Source organism: Dermochelys coriacea, chromosome 1, assembly GCF_009764565.3.
Source record: "Dermochelys coriacea isolate rDerCor1 chromosome 1, rDerCor1.pri.v4, whole genome shotgun sequence".
Taxonomy (NCBI): Eukaryota; Metazoa; Chordata; order Testudines; family Dermochelyidae; genus Dermochelys; species Dermochelys coriacea.
This window is the reverse complement of record NC_050068.2, coordinates 217,828,247-217,848,109: the sequence shown is the minus strand read 5'-3', so window position 1 is coordinate 217,848,109 and position 19,863 is coordinate 217,828,247. Positions and strand designations below refer to the sequence as shown.

The following is a 19,863-nucleotide window of genomic DNA, read 5'->3' as shown; positions in this document are numbered from 1 at the left end:
TCCAGTTTGTCTGGTAATGGGGTGCTTGGAGCTGAACATCACACTCCAGAGGCACTCACACCAGAGCTAGATAGAGGGGGTCTTAGCCCCTCCTCTGCATTGGTCTGTGTGCATGCCACCCAAACCTGCACTGGCATTAAGCAGCCATATGCCACTCAAAACACATCTAATTTGCTCACTACTCTTGCCTTTCAGCATCCTGGCTTCCTAGGTTTCTCCCTCCCATTGAGTATTTTGTAGGTGAGTATCATATCCCACACCCTTCTCTGTCTTGGTTTGGCCCAGCTACAGATATTTAGCTCTTAATTTTCTTTTTTTCTCTCATGGATCTTGAATCCATCCCCTCAAAGTGCAGTGCTACACTGAAAAATGACTATCTACATCTGGCCCTAATTTAGCAGCTCTGCTCCCTGTGTGGATTCAGCGGGAGAGCTACTGGCTTTAGTAACGAGTGTGTTTTTGGACAGCTTTCTGTTGCCTGTTTGCTCTGTAGAGCCAACACAGCTCAGAGATAGGAAGCTATGGGCCAACAGAATTGTTTACTAGGTTCCAATCTGTGACACCCGTTCACACCCATTGAGGACACTGGAGTTTCACAAGGATCACAAAAAGAAAAGGAGTACTTGTGGCACCTTAGAGACTAACAAATTTATTTGAGCATAAGCTTTCATGAGCTACAGCTCACTTCATCGGATGCTCAAGTATCACAGAGGCCATTGATTGCTCTGCAGAATCCTTATTACTGGTGATGACATGTGAGAAGGCAAGAGGCTAGTTTGACTTTCAGGCCAGGTCTATGCTTTGCCAGTACAGCCCTGTTGGTCAGGGGTGTGATCCCTGATCAAGACAACTGTGTGTGTGCTTTTACTGGTATAGCTTGTTTCACAGGTGGGGGTGATTTTGCAATACCGGCACTAAGCTATAGCTACCTCCAGACTAGGAGCACTTTGTTGCTGTAGTGTACTGGTATTCCTACACTGGTGAAGCACTCCTAGCATAGACACAGCCTCAGGCTTGTCTATGTTACAAAACTGTACTGCATTTGAACAAGGTTATGAAGAACTAAATTAGCTAAACTGATGCTGAACTCAATTTATCTTGATCTGAGCTGATTACAAACTGGGAGTTAGCAGAGCATCAGCTAACTTGATTCTCTCTTCCTGGGTTCTCGCATGATTTTGTAGTGTGGGCAAACCCTCAGAGCCTAGGCTGGCTGTGCAGGGCTAGTGGTAAGAAAAATCCCCCTTTAACTGTAAATGTAGCACTAGATACAAATTCCACTGGAAGACCATAACCATGGGATCCTATTATTCTGTCTTTACAGTCCCTTGGCAGAGAAGAACTGCTCTCTAATCGTGTTTGTTGATCCTTTCTGAGTTCCTTTATTCAAGCAATGCCCAGAAAATTGAACACTGTTCTCTTTGTGTGACCTCACCACAGCTGTGCATAATCTCACCCCTTCACTCTGAGATGGCCTCCTGCCTATGGGGCCTCACATTTTTTCCTAGCTGTAGCTGCAGCACTTACTGTATAACCTTGGGCAAGTCATTTAGCCTCTTTATGCCTCAATTGCCATCAATCTGTAAAATGGGGATAATTATGTTTATTTTTGTAATGTGCTTTGAGATCTATTGATGACAGCTACACAAGTGTAAAGTATTATTGCTGTTTCTTTAATTAGATTTATAATTATCATTTGCAAACACGCTTCTATTTTGCTGCCCATACTCTAGGTCTCTTTCACCATCACTGCTTTCTAGAGGTCTCCCTCCCATTAAGCAGCTGTGTTTGGGATTATTTTCCTCCAGATGTATTAGCTATTGTTTTCCACAGCTGAATCTGGTGTTATTTTCAAACCCATCCTTTGTCTTTCTGCATCCCTTTTTGTATTATTTCTTTGTGCTGCCTGGTATTTACAATACCCTCCTACTTTAGTAGCATCTGTGAATTACACAGCTCTGGAATTGTGATTCCTCTGTGTATACAGCACCCCAGAATCACATGGGCTTTTGTGCTGTTGTTGTTGTTGCCAATTGAACATGACACTCGAAGGAGAGAGAGGCTGGGAAAAATGCTCTGATGATTTAACCTTGGGGCATTGAGATTTGCTCCTTTGATATCAGATCAGAGCCCTGCTATGTGAGCAGGAGACATCATTCCTAGCACATTTGGTCTGGGGGACTCCCAGATACCAGAATTGGCAACTGAAATGGGGAAGGGAGCCTAGCACACCACATTCTTCTCTCACTCTTAAATATGTGAAGGCGTTGGGGGGATTTGATCCTCCAGGGCTTGTTAACCCTCAGGATACACTTGTCTGCAACACACTGAGTGGAGGAACTGTAAGGCTGGTCTCAGACCACCCACCACCTCTTTCCCAAGAGACCCCCCCTTATCTTATCACTCCAGAAGTGCCTCAGCATGACTTCCCTTCTCCCTCCTCTTAGCTCCCTCACTCTGCTCCTCAGTTCCTGACTGAACTGCATGCCAGATCTTCCTTAACCCGCACCCTCATTCTCTGCACTAGCAGCCAGGTGCCCCTTTCTGACATGCCCCCCTTGCCAGATGGTCTGGAGGCAGGAGAATTGAGGAGCATGGTGGGTGTCCAATAACAGGAAAGTGAAAAGTGTGGAGAGCATATCGTGGTGCTCAGCTACCATGGGCAAAAGCCAGATTAGTGGGATAAAGCAGTCAGCGAGGTAGCCAGAAGGTGAGTAGCATGGACAGCATATGTGGGGATCTTGTGTTTGAGGTTTTCAGAAATAGATAAATGGGTTATTTAGGAAGTGCACAGAGACCAGGGAGGGTAGAACAAGGGGGAGAGTTGGGGAGAGTTCAGGCCTTGGGATGTGCCTGCTGCCATTTGGAGAGGGTTTCCAAAACAGCAGCGAAATGAGTCATACCAGAATCAGGGAGGGTCTCCAACTGTGGAGAGAAGCTGGATAGAGAACATAAGGTGGCTGACTCACCCTTTAGCTGCTGGCCACCATTCCCAGTCCACTAGTGTCCCCTCCCCAAACAATCTGCCAAACCCCTAATCACAGCTCGTTTGCAGGTTCCACTGAGCTGTGCATTTCCCACAGAGCTGAGTTCAGAGGTTCCCTGGGCCTTTCAAGTCTTCTCCATGGCAGTTTTCTCTTAATGAAGAAGAAAAGTGGTTGGTTGGGGTTGGCAATAAGAACACTTCACAGGTACCCTGCCCTGTGCTTCTTCAAAGACCTTTCAAAGCATCACACCACACCCCACTGCCCCAACCCCCTCCTCCCTTCCCAAAGAGAAAGACACCAGATTCTTTTCACTGTGGGAACTGATCCCAGTGTGATTCACGCAGAGGGTGCAGTCTTGGTTTAGGCCAAATACTCTTAACTGAGACAAAGATTTCAAATCACTTAACCAAGGAGGAGCATGCTATCCTCCCCATGTTTCAAATAGGGAAACTGAGGCACAGGGCGGGGAATTGACTTGCCAAGGTCACATGGTGTGTCAGTAGTACGGCTGAGAACAGAACCCAGATCTCCTGACTCGGCTGCAGCTACATGAGGATTTTCTGAATTTCTCCCACTACTGGTGTAAGGCCTTGCCTATGCTAAGAAATAGCATTCAACTGGTGCTTACCAGGAATTACCTTTAAATTGTGCTTCAGCTAAACCAGCTGCTGGTAACTAATTGCTGAAGGGGTGCTATGTCCGGGGCTAGACAGGGCCTTGAACTGGAGCAGCTCCACTGGAGCTAACTGGAGTGAGAGCACGTGGATAGACCAGCTTCTGGCATTTTTAACCACTGTACTGCCTCACCCTGCCTTGTTTATATTAGACTTGTCAAACATGTATGCGCTTTTATTCTAGTATAGGCAAGGCCAGAGGGGCCAACTATGAATTTATGGATCAGAGCTTTCTCAAAGGCTGGGAATGTGCTTGGCCCTATCTATACCCTAATCCTTTATTACGAGAGGATTTTCAGCAAAGCCAGGAAGAAAGAACATCAATGGACAAGCAAAGCATCTTGAAAGCTAATCTACTAGTTGTTTTATTTTAAAGGCAGAGCTGCTGCAAGAAAGTGTGAGAGGAATGCTCAATAAACACTAAACAATGACAAAGCATGATTAGACAGAGATCGTGAAAAGAAAAGAAAATGACCACAACAGCACACACTGAAAAGTGCCCTCTGGATAGCGAAGCTTTTCAAGGCAATGGTGTGAGCTCTTTCTGTTTTGGACTGATGGGTTTCTGCATATGTCAGATGGTTCAGATCCCTTTGTTTCTCTTCAGGAACTCAACACAAGAGGTTTGCTGGGGTCCTTAGTTTATGCCCAAACATGAGGAGGTTCCGGGGTACACTTTGTACTCTCATTGAGTGCTGTTCTATAAGCCATCAAAAGGAATGGGACATGCTAGTCCCAGGACCTTTCATGCTGTTCTACAATGGTAGCCAGGCCAACCTCCAGAACCTATTGATGATTGAGTGGTTAGGACACTAACCTAGACCTTAAAAGTCCTAGGTTCAATTCCTGGCTCTGCTTCAGACTTCCTCTGTGACCTCAGGCAACTCACTTAGCCTCTCTGTGCTTCAGTTCTCCATCTGTACAAAGGGGATAATAGCTGTGTCCTACCTCACAGAGGCATGGTGAGGATACAGGCATTAAATATCATGAAGCACTTTGAGATCTACTGATGAAAAAGCACTGTCGAAGAGCTAAGTATTAGTATTCCATATATTACTACTAATGAAAGGATCTCAAAGCACTTTACAAACATAGCTCAGACTCAGGTCCCCCATTCTACAGATGGGGAACATGAGGTGTAGGGAGATGAATTCAAACTGACCCAGCAAGTCAGGGAATCAGACCCTGACCCCCAGAGGTTACAGACCTCTGTAACCATTCAACATTGCTGCCTCACAACATTCAATAAAGAACTACAGACATGAAGGAATCCATCTGATGCAGTGAGCTGTAGCTCACGAAAGCTTATGCTCAAATAAATTTGTTAGTCTCTAAGGTGCCACAAGTCCTCCTTTTCTTTTTGCGAATACAGACTAACACGGCTGCTACTCTGAGACGTGAAGTGGCCTCCCAGCCCTTTGCTATGAACGCTTTATTTGTTCAGTTCAATACAAAGGTAAGTAAACAGGTTTGTTGCTGATTGAAAAAGTTCCCAAATGATGTAGTTAAAGTACATTCCAAGGCTTTGGGCCTGCATTGGAGTTGAGGCCCAAACTGCTATTGTCATCAACAAGAGTGGCCTCTTTACATGTGTTAGACAGGGACAGTGCATGTTTTTTCAGCCTCACCCAGCTCACGAATGGCTGAAGGGATTTTGTTCAATCCTTCAAAAAACCTCCTGTCAGAAAGCAAGCCCAGAAAATATCAAGCCCCCCAGAAGAATGTTACTGGACAGCTGTGAGCATCTGAAAGGAGTAGAAAGGGTTTTGCAGCCATAGAGTAATTAACCATAACATATAGCCACTGTCTGGCACCCACCCCAACAATGAAAAGCCTTCTGCCAATGCCTCTGTGACTTAAGCCCCTCTGTGCTTCAGTTTCTCTACCTATAAGGCTGGGATAATACTTCCAGCCATCTGAACCTTGGCAGTTTTGGGTCATAAAGATATTCATATGAATATTTGCTCCGGGTAGGTCCCTTCCCCCTCCTGAATTTCATGTTGAGTTAGGGGTTTGAAGTAAACCTGAAATTCAAAGCAAAACTCGACTACCAGGGAGAATAACTCTGGACGATCCTGACTGCAATGCAGCATTAAATATTAATAACGTTCATACGCTGTAATAAAAGTATGTCACCACTTCCCTCCGAGGCATAGAATTAGAACCGCTCATCTCTCTGTGTTATAGGACCTGCACTGTTCATGGAGATTCTCCTTTTGCTGAAGTGTTTGGTTTGGAGCCTCTATTTTTGTAGGAGGAGCTGAGTTCTGTTCCCTCTGTCTCTGTGATGACAGCAGGCATCACAGTGACAAGAAGTCCTAGATGGCTTGGATATAACATAGTATTATAGTACAGCAGTTTACACTTACATATCACCTTTCCTTCAAAGATCTCAAAGCACTTTCTGAGCATTAACTCAATTAGCCCTCTCAGCCCATCTGGCAAGCAGGTCTGTATAATTAGAGCAGGGTGACATTTTTGTTACAGCCCCTGAAACTAGTCTGGTTTCAGGCTTGCTTCATAATAATAATAATAGTACTTTATGTGTCTAGAGTATTTTTTCACTTCAATCTGCTTTACAAACAATAACTAATCTGCTCAATGCAGTTACAAACTTCGCCATTTGGAGTGAATCTTGGCTCAGTTTAGAGCTAATCCTGGCCTGGCTGTAGTGATTTCGAGCTCAGTGCTCTGGTTAAGTTTCAGACGAGCCAAAGTCCTGCATCACAGAAGTCAGAACCCAAAGCCCTGTGAACCTGGCCTAACTTGAAGCAAACTCAACCCCAGATAAGTGACCCTAGGCCCACCAGGGACCAATCCTGGGCTCAATAGCTATCAAACCCGGGTATGGTTCAGATCAAACCTGGGCCTGGTTCAGAACAAAGTTTGGCCCATTCTGAGCAGAACTCGTGCCCAGTTTGGAGTGAACCTGAACTCAGGCCTAGTGTTCAGCAAGCCAAAGTGTAGTGTTCAGTGAAACTGGTTCCAACTTGGTGAGATACTAGACTTAGATTTGTGGTTTTGCATTTAAACCATTGTGGGGGTGGGTGGGGGGAAGCCTATTGTGTTACTTCCCCTTTGCCATTTGGTCCCCTTCTCCCTCCCTCCCCCACTGAGCTGACTCATTCTCTGCTCTGCTGGACTTTCCGCCTGTCCTGGCAGTTCCAGTTCCACTGGTGGTTCTAGTCCCAAGGGCAGCTCCTGTTTCCTCTCCCTTCTTACGTATCCGTAGTTTCTAGTACAGGCTGCTAGGCTGGTTTTCTACTGGCCTCTAGGCACTTTGCACTGAAGAACTTGGACATCTGAAGAAGGATCCGGAGACAAGGAGAGCCAGCACCAATGCCCAGATCGTCAAAGGTATTTAGGCTCCTAATTGGAAGGATCTGGGCCCAACTGACCGGCCAGCTCAACTCAGACCACCAGAAAGTGCTCTGAGGCTACAGACCCCACAGCTCTGGAGCCAATGTCTCAGGGTTTTGTCTAGTCTTACTGTGGGTTCAAATGAGTCTATTGATAAGTTTCAGAGTAACAGCCGTGTTAGTCTGTATTCGCAAAAAGAACAGGAGTACTTGTGGCACCTTAGAGACTAACAAATTTATTTGAGCATAAGCTTTCGTCAGCTACAGCTCACTGTAGCTCACGAAAGCTTATGCTCAAATAAATTTGTTAGTCTCTAAGGTGACACAAGTACTCATTTTCTATTGATAAGGCTTCTAATACTTTCTTGGGGATATTTTCTCACAGTCTGCTATATGTTTTTTTCTTCCTTACCATACCGACAGTCAGTCTAACATTAACACCTAAATATTTCAGTGGCTAGTAGGTGTGTGTGTGTGAATACAGACCATTGCCCTCAACTGGATGGAATCAGAACTGCTCAGCTGTGTGACATAGGCCCTGTACTTCTCAGAGAAAATTTGAGATTCTCCTCTAGCTCAGGTGGCCTGAGGCTTGTTTTGTTTATATTTTGGTTTGTGGTGGGGGTGTGGGGGGGGAATGTGGATCTGGAGGATCTGAATTCTAGCTCTCAGAACTGTGTGAAGTTATTCTGGGGTGCAGCACCATGACAATCATGATGTGAACCTCAAGGTGGAGGTAGAGCTGTTAAATTATGTTCAGCAGAGCCACGTTCTGGTTGCAGCATTTTGAATTTCCATCACTTTTGTGCATTTAAAATTTCAAGTGAAAACCTGCACCCAATATTTTTATGTGCACCGCACTTTTTTCCCCCCATTACACTTCATTTTTAAGATTGCCTTTATGTATTGCCCTAATTTAAGATTACATTTATTTATTGCATTTATTGCATTGTTTATTTTATGACTTACACAATGCACCGGAATAACATTTCAAACCACGCGTACAATTTAATAAGTGTCAGAGTAAACAAACTACAACCCAACCATTAGTTTTTTACACGCACTTTACCCTTTGGGGGGGGGGAGGAGCTGATGGCCCGTAGACTATGCCCTGAGGGTTCAGAATCAGGCTGCAATGAAGCAGTAGAGGATGTAAATTCCAAACTTAATGAAAATCCCGGCTGTCAGGCCTCAGATATTCGAGGCGTCATTTTCAAAGGCACTGAGCACCCTTTACTTCCATGCTTGGCCCCTTTGAAAAGTTGATCACTAGGGACTGTCAGTTCTAGTGTCTCAGGTGATCTCAATTGTCTTGGAAGCAGTTGGGCAGAGAGCTGGGGCTGTCATCAGGGAGCCAGAACACAAAACATAAAGATGCAAAGACTGCAAATTGCATAGGAAGCTAGCGCAGTCTATGGAGAATTGGAATAATGTACTTTCTTCCATCAGTGCCTCTAAACAAGCAGTCACGTGTATTCTTCTCCAGCTGTCGCTTGCAAGGTCTTCCAAGCATCATGTAAGAATCAGCTTTGGAGGTGACCAAGGCCTGGATGACAGTGGTAAGATGGATGACAGAGGAAAGGCCTAAGACACCTCACCAAGTACAGATAAAAAGAAGTGCTTCTCATCTCCAGTGCTACCTGGGAAGTTAGGAGCCTACTTGACAAATGGTGGGCCAACCCCCTCCCTCTGGGGCAGGTATTGTTGCTACTACCTTTCCACATCATACCTAACTTGTCTGGACTGAGCAGTCTTAGACAAAGTGTTCTCACCCATGTCCCAGTTTCAGCCAGACTATGGGAAAACAAAGCAACTGCACCACCCAGCTCTGATGAAGAGATGAACTTTGTACTGATGGCACCCCAGCTTTCACCATCCTCTACATCCATGTGGCACAGGAGAGGTAAGGGAAGACAGCCCACAGAGACCTAATAAGCAGTTACCCCACACAGACAATAATAGCGCTTTGCTCTTACAGAGGGCTTTTCATAGAGAGATCTTGCAGCACATTACAAGAAGTAGCGTTGTCCCCATTTTATAGATGGGGAAACTGAGGCCGAATGATTCATCCCCCCAGGGCACACAGCAAGTCAGTGGTAGAGCAGCGATTAAAACCTTGGGCTTCTGACATCCAGCCATCTATGGGTCCTCATCTTTGAAACATGACAATGCTTTGACTGACTCACTCACTAATGTTTGTAAAATGCTTTGAGATCCTCAGAAGATCAAGAGGATCTGAATACACTTTACAAACATTAGTGGCAGCTTCCCAATGCCCCTGTGGCTTAGGTTAGTAGCATAATACCTTCCTACCTCTGGGGAAGATCAAAACAGAGAGGTGAAATGACCTGAACAAGCTCCCAGAGCAAATCACTGGCAGAACCATGAAAAGGAAGAAGGTCTCCTGACGTGCTGGTCTGTGGGTGAACTACAGGACTCTCTTACCTGTGATTATTTCATGACTGCTTTTGTAGGTGCTCACTCCCTTAGCCTCTGGGTGTGCAATATACTAATAAATGAAATGCCACAATGCATTACATGAGGCTGGCCATAAGAGAGGACACAAACTGCTCCTGTCCTTGGATCACCTCATCCAACCTTGAATAGTCCAGCAACAGTTTGCAGCCAAGAAAATGCTTAACTACACAGAAGTGTCTCTGAAGGAGAAGTGACTACTACAGCCAGTGATCCCCTCCCTGCCCCTCCAGCTCCCCATCCTGCCCCTCTCCCCGACAGGTTGTATCTCTAGCTCCCAGCACAATGATACAACAAAAATGCCTCATTCGTTCATATATGAGCGGAGAGCATATGTATATCGACCTGTTCTACAAAATTGGATCTGGGGCCTGACATGAACTTCCCCTAAGTTTAGGGTTTCAGTTTAGCACCTGGCACTGGCAGACGGGCTAGGCCCCTTCCTGGCACTTCTCAGCTGGCCCCATCAAATTCCTATCAAATTGGAAATTTCATATGAAAGAAGAAAAAAATGCCCCAATAGGTTCCAGCCCCTGGGGCCTGATTCACTGTTGTCCTGCTGCCTGTGTTGTCACTTCCCCCAGCGCAAAGGGTATCAAGGGCCCCCATTCTGCCTTGGTAGCATTTTATCCTGCGCTGGTGTCATTGTGTCTACAAACTGCAGGACAGCCGGGAATCAAGCCCTCTGCTTACAAAACCCCTTTGGAATGGGCTTCGATGTGCCCCATTATAGAGCTATGGGCCAGGTGTGAAGTTCACCTCCAGAACCGAACGCCCATGGATTTGGAAGTAGGGAGGAGGGTTGGCTGGGGCTGTGAGCATTTCTCCTCTATGGCCTCCTTTCTGGAATGATTTTTACACACATAGGGCTTGAGCCAGAGCCCAGTGGAGTCAGTGGGAGGCTTTACCTTGACTTCCCTGGGCTATGGACCCATGCAAGGGTGGACTGTAGAATGCCAGGAATTCAGGGAGACATTTTTTAATCCTGATGCCACCATGTGTCACTTTCTTCCCCCATCCCCTCCTTCTCTCACACCGTTCCCTCCCCACCAATCAACCCTCTTTAACATGACAATGTGCACTGAAGACCTGGCTGATGCAGGATATTGTACTCCTTAGAAGGGAACTGCTAGCTATAAAGGTAGACTTTCTAGGGCACCTTCATCCTGGGTGGTGAGCTTCAGTCCTTGAGTGAGGTGCTGTCTACTGGGAGGTGGGGGTGGGGAGCACCCGGGGGGGGGAGCATACCTTCAAACCAAACCCACATGAGTACTCACTTGGCTGTGCCCCCTTACCAGCCTTACCCAAGTGGGACTGGCATGGGCTATGGGGAGTTTTACTGGAACTCAGCAGGGGGTACAGAACATGCTCTATCATGCCCGGGAAGGGGAGCAGAAGCAGCTGGTGATGCCCAGTTTCCAGTGGAGGAAAGCCAGAACTCAGGTAAGCCATCAAAGTTAAGTCATAGGACTGAGATTCAGGACACCTGGGTGCCAATCCTAGATCTGTCATTGACTCAGTGGGCGACCTTGGGCAAATCACTTCCACTCTTTGTGCCTCTCTTTCCCCTTTATAAAATGTGGATATGAGCCTAATTCATTCAGACTTGCAAAGCATTTTTTTGATCCTCAGGTATAAGCACTGTAGAGGCAAAGTATCCTTGTCTGTCTGCAACACCTTATCCTGGCAGGCTAATGGCCAAAGGGGGCAGGGGATGATCAGGCCTCACTTAAACCAGAGCTGTCATATTAATGGAGAGAGGCAAAATCCATGTTTGGTCCATGGGCTGGAGCATGCATTTAAGGTTCTGTACACCCATCACCCACAGCACAGCTCCCAGTGCTGGCAACGGGGGCATTGCAGAGATGACAACTTTTACACAGTGACTGAATGTGTAATTATCATTGTTATACTTGTTCAAGTCTCATTCAGTATCACAGTGGGAGGATGGGGAATCCTGTTAGGATCCACTACTGCTTCTGCCCTCTGTTTCTCTCTTTTCCCCATCCTCCTTTCTCTGCTTGTCTCTTTCCATTTTTCCCTGTCTTCTCTCTCCATTTCCTTCAATTTAGCAGCTCCCAATTCCCACCCCATGGGCTTCACTCCCACCTCCTTCCCATCCCATCTGCTCAAATGTTCATCAGTGAAATAGTTAATGCAGATTTCAGAGTAGCAGCCGTGTTAGTGCAGACAGTTCTTTGCCTAGTGCTATCCTTAGGCTCTAGAGTCAATGCCCCAGTGAGATTAATGGGAATTTGGGAGTGGGAATTACACCTCTCTTGAGTAATTGTAAAAATCAGCATTGTTGTTTCAGGCTATCTGCAGGCAAGGGGTTACATCAGTATACAGTAGGCTATCATTTTGTAGGCTAACTTCCTGACCACAAGGACTAGAGACGTACCCTTTGTCTTAAATGAAATCTTGGATTCTTTATGCTCCATGGGCCACAAATACATCAGGCAGGGTGGGTGTTTCCCTCCGCTCCTACCCAGGGTAGGGTTTGGATGTAGAACTTTGAATGTGGAGTCAAAGGTCTGCAGAGATGAAGAGCTGTCAAGACCTGGACCTGTCTCAGTTTTTAGTGTGAGGGTTTGTTTAGCTGCCATTCATGCTTATTGCTGACTCTCCTGTTCCCCCTCCTAGTCCTCCTAACCCTTCAGTCACTGGCTAGCTTCCCCGTCAGGGCTTGGGAGGCGAGTTGGGTAGCAGATGCTAGTCTAGGTACTGAGATGCGTCTATGACTGTGTGGAGTTAGGAGCTTTTTTTGAATGGAGTTGTGCCTTTTCTCCAAGCTGACTGAAATCCCTTCTAATCCCACACTCATGTCCCACTGGCTGCCTGGACATACCCTCCTCACCTAACCTACCTTCACCATTGCTGCAAACTCACAGGTCCCCCCCAGACATACCCAGCCCAAGCCCCACTCACCCTCCTGCAGCCCCTCTCCAACCACCCTTGTATGCAAGTCTCACATGGGCCAGTTCCCCAATGGGTCTGTAGTAGGAGATTGCAGATTATGTATTCCTTACGCCACCAGCTCCTAAACTGAATTTTGCACCCCTTGATAATCTGTAACTTATTCCCTGATAACCAGAAACTTCTATGCCTAAACTCTATATGGTTTTCTTTTTACTTCAGCATTATCTTAATAAAATTATTAAACCTGCCCTGCTCTCCCCACCCCCACATGGGCACCAACTCCTTCCCCAACCCCACCCCAGACCAGCATTCCTTATGCAACCTGCCTCCTTGCAGCCACAACTTCTCCCTATCCTGCACCACCCAGCTTCCCTCAGCCAGGAACCTGCCCCACTCCCCTCCCCCCCGGGGGCCCTCACAACCCAGGCTCCCCACTCTCAGTTCTTAGGGCCAGGAAGTGGCAGTTAGGAGGCAAGTCAAGCAGAATCAAAGGGGGTCAAGAAAGGGAGGGAGGTAACCTGGAGAGCACATGTCTGTGCGGAGGGGAATCAGCACTAGGTGAGTGGGGCCTGCTGGAATAGCTGGTGGAGGTGGGGGTCTGGGGAAAGGACAACGAGGTAGGTTGGCATTCTCAGGGGAAGGCGATGGCTAGGCAGGGCTGGAGCTGGCAGTGGAGAGGGCTGGGGTCTAAAGAGAGTGCTGGCTGAGGCATGTTATAGCTGTTCGATTATCTACAGACTTTTCTATGGCGCTGCTCCCTGTAGTCCCTGGGCTCTTCACTGACATTAATGAATGTACTTTCGCCCCTGTGAGGAGGGTAGGTATGATTACCTCCATTTGCACCTGTGCAAAACCTTAACCTCCATCTCAGCTGGTGGCGTTTTACATGAGTGCAAATGACTACCCAAAGTGCCAGATCTAAGTCACACAGCGCAAGCCTGAGGCTCTGCTCAGAATATAACCCACAGCTGAATTTCAAGTGTCTTTTTTAACCACACAACCATTTTTCCTCTCAGCTACCTGCACAAGAGATCAGTAGCTTACATGGGGGAGATAGAAGAATTAGGATTTCCCAAAGTGCCTCTTGATTCAGATTCTTTGGGACAGGTGCTTGGGACCAAGGATGGGTTAGGATGATCTCTAAAGATCTAAGGGGGTAATTCCCTTATTGGCCCTGAAACTGTCCTACCCACAAATGGATGTTAATTCTTCCCTCTCCCTATGAGCAGACAGGTGAGAAGTTGGGGGGCTCAGGGAGAGGGAAGAAATTGTCCTAGGGCATTTGGCCAGGCTTGCAAACCAATACTCCCCTCTTGGCCCCCAGTGCTGCCCACATCCACACGTGCCAGACACCTAGGGGAGAGCTATCTGTGTAATCTCACTTGTTAACATTTTCCTATTCATGCTGCCTCAATGGCTTTGCATGTTGGCGGCTTTTGTCTGGACTAACAACCCAGATTGTTTAGGAAGCTTTTTCTTTAGATCCCAATCTTGGCTTTGTCCTTCAGGCAGAGACCCCCTTAGGATATCTCCCAGGACAAGCTGGAAGGGTCTTTGCGGGTTCCTCTATCCTCTTGAATACTGTCTCTGGAGTGAGTGGCGCTCCCCAACCTGTCTCTGTGTCCTCTGTCTGTGCCTTTTCTCCTCTGTAAACTCTCATCAGCACAATATTCTATTCTAGTTCTCATGTGCTTTGCAAAGGGTAGCAGCAGCCTAGTGGTTAGAGCAGTGGGCTGTGAGTCCGGCAACCTGCGTTCTTGTCCTGACTCTGACTCACTGGGTTGTTCTGGTTGTCACTTTACATCAGTGGTGATAATACCTCCCTCCCTCCCAACAGTGGGATGGGGAGGGTTAATTTGCCAGTGTTTGTGAAGTGCATTAAGATCCTTGGGTAGAAGGAGCAGAAAGTAACACTACTGGTGAGAGACAGTTTGGTCCAGTGGCTGGAGCACAGGACTAAGGGATCAAAGCCTAAACTTTCACTTGTGACTGGTCATTCTGAGTGCCCCAGTGTTTGGGTGCCCAACCTGAGACCTCTTAATGGGGCCTGATTTTCAGAGAGTGCTAAGCACACCTGGGCTTTGAGCACCAGGCCCCTTTAAGGTGTCTCAGACTGGGGACCCCAAATCAAGCCTCAGAAATGACCAGACTTAAGCCCAAGAGTCCAGTGCACAGATTCGCTGTGTGCCCATGGGCGAGTGATTCACCTCTGCATCCCAGCTTGTCCATCTGTCAAAGGGGTGTAATTATGCTTGTCCTGAGCAGAACTGCTCCTCTATGTGACAGAGGCCCTGTATCACTAACAGCAAACAGATTCTCCTTTAGCTCAAGTGCTGAGTGTCTGTGCTGTCAGAGCAAAAGGATTTGATAGCAATCCTGGCTGCCAGTGTCAAGTTAGTGGCCAGATTAAGCTGCGTAGTGACAGCCTTAACATATAATTAAAGCGCTTTTCATCCTTAGGTCTCAAAGTGCTCTACAAAAGGACAAGCAATAGAAGATTTGGAGATGTAGGGATGAACTGCCCATCCAGGGTGTCACAGTGCAGCTTAATCTGGCCACTTGCAACTTCACACTGCCATCAGGGATACATATCAGATTCTTTTGCTACAAAGGCGCAGATCCTCAGAGCTTGTGCTAAAGGAGAATCTCCTTTGCTGCTAGCAGTATATGGCCTATGTCACACACAGAAGCAGTTCTGATCTCACCCAGCAGAGGGCTCTGTGTGTATGTGTGTGTGTGTTTACACACGTGGGTTCATTAGGGCATATATCCCCTTTGTCTTTAGATCTCTCCCCTGCTTCCTCCAGCTCTGGGAATTTCAGCCACTTCACACCAGATTCGGCCACCAGCCCACAGACAGAATCCTCATCCCCCCAGCGTGCATCCATGCCCCAGAAGAACGGGAAGGAAAGAGAGGGAGGGATGAAGAAGGCCAAGATCCGTACAGCCTTCTCCAAGGAGCAGCTGCAAACCCTGCATCAGCGATTCCAGAGCCAGAAATACCTCAGCCCCCAGCAGATCCGGGAACTGGCTGCAGTCCTGGGGCTCACTTACAAGCAGGTGAATAGCGAGAGCATAGAGTTGTCTGCCTTGTAATGGTTGGGCTGCACCTGAATGTCACTTACTGCAAGAGGAGCAGTGGAATAAAGGTGTGGGGGTGATTAGCACAGAACAGTGGCAAACGTACTAGATAACAATATTTATATTTATGTCCTATATTTATCCTCAGAGCAAATACAGGACATGGCTGTGACAGAGCAAGCTCCATACATACACATATAACTGTCCCCCTCCCGCTCCCAAATGTGCCTCAGTCCTGCCCCAGAAAAACCCTTCTTGGAGGGAAAATTTCAGCAGGAAGACAGTGTTGCCTAGTGGATAAAACACTGGACTCAAACTCAAAGAGACCTGGGTTCTTTTTCAGCTCTGCCATTGGCCTGCTGGATGACCTTGAGCAAGTCACGTCCCTTCTCTGTGCCTCAGTTCCCCATCTGTAAAATGGGGATAATGACACATCCATGGATGGAATGTGCTAAAATCCAGTCAGTCCTTGGCACCTCTGTTGAGATTCACAATGAGGGGGCCAGCTAATGCTAGTGTTGCCAACTCTTGAGATTTTACTGTGAATCTGCCAATATTTGCTGATTTTCCTAAAGACCTTGAGTCATGAAAACATGAGAAGCTCAGCTTTCATTTAAAAAAAAAAATTTCTAGCCCTCCTGGTTTCAGGGAAAAGCTTGAAAATATGACCCTCTGAAGGCTCCAACATCAGGAGGCAAAGCGAGCAAGCAAGAGAGAGACCTTTTGTTAAAATCTGGCTTAAAAAATCACAACTCTCATGATTTTCAGGGCCTGATTCGTGATTTTTGAATGCCAGGAGTTGGCAGCGCGGTGATGCCATGATCTGTGGTGTGGTTGAGCAGTAAGTGGGTCACCATAGTTACCTGCACTTTATGCTCGGCATCATTCCCAGTCCTCTGCTGGGAACAGTTCCAGGCACTGGTGAATTTCCCCATAAGGCGCTGAGTGGCCTGTCATGGATTAGTTCACAAATCATTTCCCCCCACCGCCTCCCCAATGCCCCCATGCAGCATTTGCAGTAAGCTGGGACGCTGTTGTGAGCTCTCCCCAGGGCTGAACTCCTCCCACCAACCTGTCTGTCCGCAGCCATGCAATGCGCTTGACGCAAGGCATCATGCAGGTACGGCAAGCCCCCCACATAACTGCCATCCCTGCAGATTTATGAGCATCACTTGTGCCACCGCTGCAATGCCTGAGATGAAATCGCTAGCCCAGGTCCAGCTGAACTGGTGCCATCTATAATGGTCTCTCCCGAGAGTGGATGAGAAGCCACAAGCATTGTAGCTGCTATGGTTCAGCCATTCTTCCTAACCCTATCCCACAATGCAGTGCATTTGGAGATTATCCTAATTAAAGTGCTGGGCACTCTGGGCTTGGTGCCTCAGGTATCCCAGGATGCACTGGGATAACAAACAAACACACACCCCACCTACCCACCCCCAAACCGGTTTTGTCAGAAACAGGACAAGTGAGACAACCAGCTATTTGCTGCAATCAACATCCTTGCAGCACTCCCTATTAGTGCAGACACAGCCCTGGGGGAGTTCGCTTTGGAATCTGCCCCCTTCAGGGATCTTGATTTTGGGGACTGATAGGATGCAGGGCAGGCCTTCTGCCCTCCCCGCACCCCCACAAACACACATTTCCTTAATTTTGGCCTGTAATCAGGAGGGATTTAATCCATTCTATGGGTGGGACTGTAGAGACTGCATTGGGTTTGATTTGTGCCAGTTTTTGGCCACACTCAATCATTTTTCACATCTGTAATGCGCCTACATGTTACAATGATGGGCACAATGTGGACAATGTAAGCGCCGGGGACAGAGATCCACCGACACAATTTGCATAGGCCACTAAACAGGCATCTGATGTTGAACTGGGGCCAGACTTTAACCAGCAACCACTCAGATGCTTTATACTCCACTCCCTGATTCCCTGAGCCCTCCAGTCGCCCCACCCCTGACCCAAGAGGCTCATTGTAATTGGTGAGTCAGAGATGAAAAATGTCTTAGCCCATTCCATATTCCCCCCTGACTATCCATTCCCCCGGGAACCTTCTGACCCCTCACTGCAGGTTAAGACCTGGTTCCAGAACCGAAGGATGAAGCTGAAGAGATGCCAGAAGCACAACTTGTGGTCGGAGCGGGCTCAGTGCCTCACGCAGGTAAGGGCATTCCACACAAAGGGGACCAAAGACCATTGGTCCAGAAAGCCCAGTGTCCTGCCTTCTCCCATAGCCCAGTGGTATATTCCCTCTGCTATCCCATTTCCTGCTGTACTGGATCAGTACCATGGTTCCAGCTAGTTTGGTAACCCTGCCTCTGCCATCCCCAGTCATGCCGAAGATCCATCCTGTCTGCCTTCTGCTGTTCTGGTCTGTTTAGCCCACTGACGTGCCTCCTGCCCTAAGGCAAAAATAGTAGATAGTTTGGTGTCCCCCAGCCAACGAGGGCAATGGTCCAGCTAGTGTTAGTAGCTCTCCTCCTGTTCTACTGGATCAAGCCAATGGTGAGTCTGGTCTCATGCCCCAGTTGTGAGAGTGGCCTCACATCTCCCGTATCACCTCATATCAGACCTATGAAGAACATTTCTTCTTGTCCCTCCCCACCTCCTCCTGCCCCATAGATACGCCTGAAAGCAAAAGGATTGATATAGCCCTTCTACATTTTAGCCCGGTAAGTGCCAGTAGAGATGCAATTGGTTTTGATTCCTGTTCTCTCTTTCAGACCAGGTTCCAGCCCAGCGGGTACCTGGAAGTGCACCCCAAATTCCACCAGAGCTATCCGATCAGCGCAGCTGGAAACATCCAAGCTGTGGGCAACCCCCGTCAGAACTACTCAGCAGGGCAGAACCCATACGCATTCATAGCCAATGAGGAGGGGGGGGTCTTCGGCAAAGGTGGGGCCACCTGTAGCGTCCAACAGACAGTGGGATTCATTGCCCAGCACAAAGTAGACTTTTATCATGGCTTCCCTGGGACCATGGAATATACTGGCGCAAAGACAGGAGATGGCTATAGTTTCCACCATGCCTCAGCCACTGTGGCACCTTTTCCGGGCACTGCTGGCCACCATCTGTACCACCCCTAAGCAGGGTTAATGCAGAGAGCCCAAAGCAATTGTTACTGAATCTCTTCCTTTCTCTGCATCTCTCACGCTCTCTCTCCTACTTGGGGTAATTACACAACTCTGTCCCTACCTTACATTCAGACACATGGGCTCACTCACACCCACACAAACTCTCATGCAGTTACTAACAAAACAAACACACACATCCATGCACACACATGTAGGTGTACCCACACATTTACCCTACAGTGAAACTGGTATCTTTCTAAAAAAATATGATCTGGTTCCATCACAACATATGGGCTTGCTACAAGAATCACTAGGTGAAATTCTCTGGCCTGTGGTATGCAGAAGGTCAGATTAGTTGATCATATTAGTCCCTTCTGGCCTTTAAATCTATGACCCTATTTAGGCTGTTTACACTAAACCTTGCTGGGTCTACTGTTGATTAAGTCTAGAGATCCAAGGTGCTTTTAATATTGCAAATAAAATAAAAGGTGATTTTTCTTCCATAAAATATTTCTATTTCTCTTTATTTAACACATTGGACAAACACAGGACACTGCAATATGTGAAAACACAGAACCACCATGTAAGAGATAGAAAAGCATGTCTAACATTGCATTAGTATTGATTTGTATTACAGTGGTGCTGTAAGGAGCTTCCCACCAATGCTAACACCAGTTCAGAAGTTTGCAATACTAGAAACCATGCTACTGGTGTCTGGCACCATTTTCAGGGCAGGCCTGCTCTGAGCAATATTAGATGACACTGGGGCCAGTTTAAGAAGCATGGACCCATACCTAGAGTACCAGCTTCTGGTCATGTGACTTACATCAGAATTTCATGGAGGGAGGGGTTGGTTTTGGCCTCTTTATTTAAAAAACCCAAAACAATAGCTCTGAAAGGCATGACCTGCCCTGTTCATCTCAGTGGGGTGTTAATTCCACTGGCCTGGGAGTTCTTGTTAGCACTATCCCAGCAGAGAACTATTGAGGGGTAAAAGGTGTGTTGCTTAACTGTATTAGTTTATCATGATTGAAAAGCTCCATTAAGATGCAGATTAACATGTTTGAAGATGGGTTACAAATTAAACTAACTCAATTGAGCTAACGCCTTTAAAAAACAAACAAACAAAAAAACCCTGACATCCTCTGCCATCTCCACTCCACAGCTGGGGATGGGGCTGTAAGCAAGGGCTGCCACCTGACCAGGTTTTCCAGCAATTGTCTTTTAATTGAGATAGCTGCCTCAGAAAATCCGTAAGGGTACACTGCTCTCTAGTTTTATGGGCTCAGGC

At 47.2% G+C, this 19,863-nt stretch overlaps 1 protein-coding gene across 1 annotated transcript; it reads left to right on the top strand.

The window, feature by feature from the left end:
* Positions 1–163: 163 nt before the first annotated feature.
* On the top strand, positions 164–19,047 carry LOC119855020 (homeobox protein NANOG-like). Its single transcript, XM_043514283.1, has 4 exons — positions 164–240; positions 15,200–15,474; positions 17,570–17,659; positions 18,222–19,047. The coding sequence occupies exons 2-4, from the start codon at positions 15,301–15,303 to the stop codon at positions 18,582–18,584; spliced, it is 627 nt and encodes a 208-aa protein (XP_043370218.1). The 5' UTR covers positions 164–240; positions 15,200–15,300; the 3' UTR covers positions 18,585–19,047.
* The last annotated feature ends 816 nt before the right edge of the window (positions 19,048–19,863 follow it).